The sequence below is a fragment of the Galeopterus variegatus genome, unplaced genomic scaffold (assembly GCF_000696425.1).
Source record: "Galeopterus variegatus unplaced genomic scaffold, G_variegatus-3.0.2 Scaffold319, whole genome shotgun sequence".
In the NCBI taxonomy this organism is placed as follows: Eukaryota; Metazoa; Chordata; class Mammalia; order Dermoptera; family Cynocephalidae; genus Galeopterus; species Galeopterus variegatus.
Genome location: NW_007726430.1, coordinates 121,732 through 128,739, shown reverse-complemented (window position 1 = coordinate 128,739; position 7,008 = coordinate 121,732). Strand labels below are relative to the sequence as shown.

The 7,008-nt window shown below is 60.3% G+C and overlaps 2 protein-coding genes across 3 annotated transcripts in view; one reads left to right on the top strand and one right to left on the bottom strand.

Moving 5' to 3' along the window:
- The first annotated feature begins 1,652 nt into the window (after positions 1-1,652).
- Positions 1,653-4,466, top strand: FKBP2 (FK506 binding protein 2, 13kDa). 2 transcript variants are annotated; one of them, XM_008567419.1, is made up of 6 exons: positions 1,653-1,848; positions 3,076-3,244; positions 3,567-3,679; positions 3,819-3,865; positions 4,198-4,233; positions 4,322-4,466. In XM_008567419.1, exons 2-6 carry the CDS (start codon positions 3,080-3,082, stop codon positions 4,381-4,383), a joined length of 423 nt encoding a protein of 140 aa, XP_008565641.1. In that variant the 5' UTR covers positions 1,653-1,848; positions 3,076-3,079; the 3' UTR covers positions 4,384-4,466. The 2 variants fall into 2 exon arrangements, with proteins under 2 accessions (XP_008565641.1, XP_008565640.1); XM_008567418.1 differs by lacking the exon at positions 1,653-1,848 and adding an exon at positions 2,728-2,918.
- Positions 4,467-4,806: 340 nt separating this feature from the next.
- The window catches only part of PPP1R14B (protein phosphatase 1, regulatory (inhibitor) subunit 14B), a 3,520-nt gene continuing 1,318 nt past the window's right edge, over positions 4,807-7,008 (bottom strand). The window contains exons 2-5 of the mRNA XM_008567456.1: positions 6,760-7,006; positions 5,570-5,689; positions 5,242-5,274; positions 4,807-5,150 (exon numbers count right to left, since the gene is read on the bottom strand). Of these exons, the coding sequence (XP_008565678.1) occupies positions 5,082-5,150; positions 5,242-5,274; positions 5,570-5,689; positions 6,760-7,006 (469 nt within the window). The 3' untranslated portion in view covers positions 4,807-5,081. The remainder of the gene's footprint in view (positions 5,151-5,241; positions 5,275-5,569; positions 5,690-6,759; positions 7,007-7,008) is intronic.

Here is a 7,008-nt window from a genome sequence, read left to right as displayed (position 1 = left end):
CGGGGCCTTGGTGTTATCAGCACCGCACTCTCCCGAGTGAGCCACGGGCCGGCCCCATGTCTGTTTTCACATAATAGAAAAGAACACGCATTTTTCCTGCTGGGCACAGGGCAGCACCTCAGTGCTTACTGCTTTTTGCTCCCTGTAGCTTAACACTAAGGCCGTGCACCTGTCCTGCCCCCACCTCACTCCCACCTCCCTGCGAGGGAAGCACTAAGGTCTGTGGCTGGTGGGCTTGGTTTGGAAGACAGGCTCCCCCAACCCTGACCCACAGTTTTCTCCACCTTCACCTCCTTGCACCCTAGGGCTCTCCTCATCAGCTGCTGCCTGAGTCTCACCCAACTTATCTGATGCAGCCCAAGCTCGGTGCCCACCATTCTCCCTGCAGCCTCTAGTGCCAGGGCTGAGTGGTGGGGTGGTGGACCAACGGCCAACACTGGGCACCAGTGCTTTGCCCAGCTGCAGTAGGACATTTAGGGTCAGAATTAACCCAAAGCAACCACCCTAATGGAGGCTTTCTCTGAAGTGTTGGGTTGGAGGGTGTGGTCATAACCTTGGTGGCCCAAGGTAGGAATGGGTTCAACTGAAAGAATTCCTAACAGTGATTACTACTTTCAAATCATTTTCTTAGCCATGATGTCACTGATCCTGCCATAGGCCGTAAAATTAGGGTGAGACAGATGAGGGTTAGGGCCCTGGAGCTACCACCTCCCACCCGCTTAGCCCCACCAGACATGCACAGTGCTTCACCGGCACCTCCACGCTTCATCCTCAGTTCGGAGGTCAGCATAGTGAATATCTACCTTTTTTTCTTTTCTTAATCTGCCTTTTTCAATTGAGGAAATTAGTCCAGAAAGGCTCATTGGGGGCCGGACTGTGGCTCACTTGGGAGAGTGTGGTGCTAATAACACCAAGGCCACAGGTTCGGATCCCATATAGGGATGACCGGTTTGCTCACTGGCTGAGCGTGTTGCTGACAACACCAAGTATAGGGTTAAGATCCCCTTACCGGTCATCTTTTAAGAAAAAAAAAAAAAAAAAAAGGCTCATTGGCCTGGGGATTTGAGCTCAAGTCGGCTGTCTCCCTAAACCTCTAGGTTTAGCTGCCTCTCAACTGCAGGTTCATTACTTCAGTTGACACGTTTACTGGGGCACCTGGAAATTGGTCTGGTGGGGAACAGGCCCAGCCAGACCACTGCAGTCATGACTGTTGCCTGCGGCAGGTGGAGATGGACATGGATGCTGAAAGAAGAGGGAAGGACCATGCGCTGTAGGCCCGGGCCTGGCGCGGCACAACGTCTCAGTCCTTCTGGTGGCCTGGGGGGTGGCTGTTATCGAGCCCCTTTACAAGCCAAATTCTTCCAGGCAAGGAACTTGCTCAAGGTCACACGACCAGTCAGTGAGTGGCAGACCCGGAGGTCAAACCCAAGTCTCGCTCTGAAGCTCAGGCTCTTTCCACAGCAACTGACTGAGGCTTAGGGGTCACGAATAGGCCAAGGGCAAGCAGGAGACCCGGCTGGGGGCGACATAAAATGGCGCCACAAGACCCCCTCCGGGAACCCACGCCCACTTGACCTTAATGTCACCTCGGCCGGAAGAGCTTTCAGCCCTTTAGGAAGTCACTTCCACCTACCCTCAAAGACTACCGCCCCGCCGGAGGTGACGCACAAGTCACGCGGCGGCGCGGGAGGCAGAGCTAGGGGTGAAGCCGCGCCGGCAAGCGGGTGGCAGCGGGTTTCGCATTGTCCAATGAGGGAGGGCGGCGTGGCCCGGCCTGGTAGCGGCGGGGACGCGCCTGCGCAGAGGTGGCAGCACGACCGGGGTTGACTCCGGGGGCGCGGCGAGGAGGTGAGCGGGGGCCACAGCCCGGGCTGGGGGGAGCCGGGGTGCAAGAGGGCAGGCTGGATCAGGCCGGGCAGAAGCGGGTCGGGGCTCCGAGTGTCAACGAGTAATAGGTGACGAGGAAATTGGGGGTTGGGGTCGGAGCTGTTTGGAGATGCCGCAGGGGGAGGGTTCTCACGCCGCACGGGGCGGAGCCCTGCGAATCGGGGCGGGACGTGGGACAGAGACGGGTGGGACCTCCGTGCTGGTGCCAGTGGAGGGCGGAGCTCGGCAGTTGGGGGCGGAGCTAGGACCGGTGGGGGGCGGAGCCCGGCTGCTGGAGGAGGAGCTGGAACAGGTGGAAGGCGGGGCGTCGGGTCTGGAGACCGAGGGGGACGGAGCCCAGGCGCTGGGGGCGGGGCTTCCGTCGGTGAGTGGCGTGGCAAAGGGGCCTAGTTCTGTCGGGGGCGGGGCCGCAGGGCCGGGGGCGGGACTACGCTCCTTAAAGGGCGGGGCCAAGGAGCCAAGCGAAGGGCTAGGCCAGAGTAATGGCCCGGGGCGTCCGCGCGGGGGCGGTCTCCGTGGTGGCAGGGCCTGGGGACGCGGTAGGCCGAGAACTCCCCCCGGAGAGGTGGTGTGGGTGGAGCGGGCTGGGCGGCCGGCCGACACAGGGCCAGTCTGGGTACCCCGGAGACCCCCGAGGGCTCAGAGCTGGGGCGGCGCCCCGGGCGGAGGTACAGGGCCGGGCTGGGGGGTACCTCCGGAGGATCGGAGCTCCCCGGAGCCACCCACCGGGGATGTGTGGGTGCCTCGGGGCCGACCCCCTGCAGCAGCCGCAGAGGTGTGGGTGTGCTGGGCCGGGGGCAGCTGGGTGTGGCGTGAGTGGGGCCGCCCGGTCGGGGCAACTGCTGTGCAGTCAGATAGAGTCTGGACTTTGCGTAAAGGGACGGGTGGGAATTGAAGAGCGCAGGTGGGGACCAGGAGGGAGGGAAGGTTTGGGGGTGAGCAAAGGGGTGGGGCCCTGGCTGCTGTGGCCTCCCCTGACCCCCTCTCCCCGCTGCTGGGGTCCTCGGCCAAGCCCCCTTCTCACTGGACTGGTAAGTGTGGCCACGGAGCCCGGGGGAGAGGGCGGTGACCCGGGACAAGGGGATCCCGAGGGGCAGGCAAGGTACTACGGTGGGGGCCAGTACCTGCCCATGTTCCATGCCTTCCCCGCCCTCCTCCCGGTCGGTCGGTCGGGGTCTGTGCCCGCAGAGACATGAGGCTGAGCTGGGTCCTGACAGTTCTGTCCATCTGCCTGAGCACCCTGGCCTCGGCCACGGGGGCCGAGGGCAAACGGAAGCTGCAGATCGGGGTCAAGAAGCGGGTGGATCACTGTCCCATCAAATCTCGCAAGGGGGACGTCCTGCACATGCACTACACGGTGAGGGGGCGGGGCTTGGGGGGTGGGGCTTCTGGGGACCAGAAAGGATTTGGAAGTCGGTTCCTCCACCAACCAGGGGGGTGACTTTGGCAAATCCCCTCTCCCCTCTCAGCCAGTTTCCATGGTTCTATCTTGCCTTTCATTGTCCACTCCCCTGGTAGGCACCAGCAGGCAGTAATGGTGTACTGTGGGCTGCCCAAGGCTTTGTCCCCTTCAATGACTATGACCATCAATGCTGTGGGGGCCAGCCTGATGGGGAGAACAGCTCAGGGTGGTCAGGAGTGGTCCCCTCCTTCTCACTGGCCTTCCCACTGTCCCACAGGGAAAGCTGGAAGATGGGACAGAGTTTGACAGCAGCCTGCCCCAGAACCAGCCCTTTGTCTTCTCCCTTGGCACGGGCCAGGTCATCAAGGGCTGGGATCAGGGGCTACTGGGGTGAGTTGGGGACAGGAGGGAGGAGGGTTGGGGGAGCATGCATGGATATGGTCCAGGATGTGAGCTGTGGGAGGCAAGCCCTAGGGGTGGGGCAGGGAGCCTGGGTGCTGCCATGTGCTGAGCATGTATCTTCCCACAGGATGTGTGAGGGGGAAAAGCGGAAGCTGGTGATCCCATCAGAGCTGGGTAAGAGGCCCTTCCGGAGAGGCTATAGAGGGGTTTGGGGTGTGTGGGAAGGGTAAAGTCTGCTTCAGCCTCTCATAGGTCTGCATCCTATTCTCTCATTACAATACATGCCTCTTCCAAGTGCTTGTGTCCAGCAGTGAGGACAGGGCAAAACTCTCAGCTGTAGTTCCCACCCTCTGCCATCTGCCATGCATTTGGCATCCTCTCCCATTCCCATTATACCTCCATTTCTGGCCTTCTTGCTGCCTGGCTGGCTGCAGAACACTCCTCTCTTTTCCTGAACTGGAAGAGAGCCTGCCGTAGCTCACTATTTCTTTGTGCATCTTTAACAGGGTATGGAGAGCGGGGAGCTCCTCCAAAGATTCCAGGTAATATACCTTCTTATCCTCCATCTCCTGCAGCCATTCCCTCTCCCCGTGGCCCTAGTTCACATCTTAGCCCACTTCTCCCCTACAGGTGGTGCAACTCTGGTGTTTGAAGTGGAGCTGCTCAAAATCGAGCGACGTTCAGAACTGTAGCCAGAGTGGGGAGGGGCAGGGAGACAGGCCTTCATCAGGGACCAGACTGTTTATAAAAAACAAAAAAACTTTAAAAAACCCAAGGAGTGAGCCTGTGTTTGTTTGTGGGCCCTACCAACTCCTTCAGCATCCCTCCACCCTCACCCTTTTCTCCTTTCCTGACTGCGGAGTGTTGGGGTCTAGGCTCAATGGCATGGTGGATCTTGCCCAGAAGGAAAAAGGAATGTTCCTTCCTGCCAACAGCAATAGCACCCTCCCCCTGCAGTTCCCCAGCCACTTCCAGCTCCTGGTCTGGGAGTCAGTACTGGGCTATCGTCATGGCTACATGGCCCTCAGGAAGGCCTGTGGTCACCTGGGGAGAAGCTGAGCTGGCAGCAGTTGTAGAGCAGTGTGTCCCCCCCCAAAAGAGACCAGCCAAGCTTGTTAGCCGCACCAAAGGCATATCCTAGCTTTATTAAAGGGCCCGCGCCGCAGAGTCAATATAAAAACACAAAAAGTCCCATCAGTTTAATAACAATAAAAAACCCCAAAAATGGAAAACTGAGGGGGCAGGGGAAGAGGCCCCTGGGCCAGGGGCATGGGGAGCCCTGCTCATGGCACCAGGCCTGGCTGCAGGGTCCCCTGGTATTGCTGTTGCTATGAGGTCGGGGGGCAGCGATTGTCCTGTGGGAGCCACCATTCATCTGGGTCGGGGACCCTTACTTCTTCTGGGGTGTGCTCAGCTTCTGCATGCCCCGGATCTTGTCCAGCAGGCCAGAGATGAAGGCCTGGATGAGAGGGTAGACATTAGAGAGACCAGACCTCAAGAAGACAGGAGCCCAGACTCCCCTCACCCCACTCTCTGAGGAAACCACTTACCTCAGTGGGTTTGTAACAGTCAACCAGCAGCTCCTAGGGAGGAATGAGGGAGAGGAGGGATTAAATACACAGTGAGTTCTCAGGAATGGGGGCCTAGAGTTCACCTATACCAACTTCCAAGATACTGTGGCCACCCTGAGGCACAGGAGATGCCAAAGCCACTTCACAGCTGGGTAAGTACCATTGGCCCCATTTGCTGGAGGCAGAAGCTGAGGCTAAGGTTACAGGGTTACAGGGTCAGGCGAAAGCCTGGCTCCGGAGCCTCACTTCTCCAAGCCTCACTGCCTCTAGGCAGCCTCCTGTTGCCCCTCCCCCAGCCCCCTCTCACCTTGACCCTGGCAGCCCGGGTATCGTCACTCTCCATGTCCAGGAGCTCGTCCACATCAATCTCCAGCTCTGGGATCTCCTCTTCCTTGGGTGGGGGTGGGGAGGAGGGAGAGACAAGAGCCTGAGTTGGGAGAGAAGGTATGAGAGGGGCTCTCTGGTTGAAATCCCTGCCTACCTCGGGAGGAGCCCAGCCCTCTCTGCCCAGCAGACAACGGCAGCTGTTCCGAGGAGGAAAACAGATCAGGCCCGTGCCAAGGCAAATTGCCCAGTGGGGGGAGCTGCCTGTCCCTGCCAGTGGGCACCCTGGGTGCCAGACTAGGCCAGACAGCGAGGGCTGCAGACCTTGGGCTGGAACCTGGCAGATGTGTCTCCCCAACATCCGGACCCCCCATCTCACCAGAACACCGATGGAGCCAGCTGTCCCAGCTCATCACAACCCCCTCCACTCCCCCAAACACCTGTCACAGCTTCCCTGGAGTGAGGAGGAAGTAAAGGGTGAGGGGTCAGTGGGAAGGACCCAGGCCTAGTAAAGGGGAAACAAAGAGCCCATGCTTTGGTGAGGGAGGGGGTGCCTCCCCCCCCCCCTGAAAGCAGCTACCTTGTTTGGAGCCAGCTGCATTCCAGGGCTGGGCTAGAGTAGGCAGCACAGGGCAAACCCACTCCTCCACCCTGCCCCCCGGGGCCTGAGTCACCATCTGAGCGACCAGGGAGTCATGGGGTGGAGAACCAGAGCCCAGAGAGCAAGCTAGCTTGCCTACACGCTAAGATGGAGCTCCAGGCTAGCCCATTAGAACAGCCAGACCCTTTACATTACCCCCCACCAACCAGACTAGGGACTTTTAACCTGGGTCAAGGCTAGCTGGCACTAAGTAGGTTAGGCCTCCTCCAGTGGTAGCCCAGGCAACCCCCTGCCTCCTGCCACAAACCCAGGCTATCCCTTGAGACTTCTGGAGGACACCAAGCTTGACCCGGGGAGTAGCATGAGGGAGGCAGGGTCTGAGGCAGCAGAGAAGCCAGGAGTGACTTAGGTCAGACAAGAGCAAACATTGGGGGCGGGGAGTGCAGAGAGGAGCGGAGCGCGGGGAAGCGGAGCGTCCATTGACTCCGGTGACAGGAGAACTCACGGTGGGGTTCCCGGGCGGTCTGACTCGGGACAGATTTTAGGGTGTCGGCGCGGGGTGGGGAACACACCTGGCAGTCGTAGAGGCGCGTGAGCTGCTCCAGAATCCACTCCTCCAGGTTGAGGCGCTTCCGTAGCTCCTTGCGGTCGTACTTGACGGTGACCTTCCCTTGGCGCCTCACTGGGCCCTCGTCGTCCGCGCCACCGGGGCCCTCGCCTGCTGCCCCAGGGGGACTCTGAAAGTAGACGCGGGGCCCTGGGCCGCCACCGCCCGGCCCGGGGGCTGGGGCCGCCAACGCCGCGCCCCCCGCGGGGCCGCT

What these genes read in the sequence shown, in the direction of transcription:
- FKBP2 (XM_008567419.1), top strand. Translation starts at nt 3,080, where the DNA reads ATGAGGCTGAGCTGGGTCCTGACAGTTCTGTCCATCTGCCTGAGCACC. An exon ending in TCCTGCACATGCACTACACG is followed by an intron (nt 3,245 to 3,566) that starts GTGAGGGGGCGG and finishes ACTGTCCCACAG; the next exon opens with GGAAAGCTGGAAGATGGGAC. An exon ending in TGGGATCAGGGGCTACTGGG is followed by an intron (nt 3,680 to 3,818) that starts GTGAGTTGGGGA and finishes ATCTTCCCACAG; the next exon opens with GATGTGTGAGGGGGAAAAGC.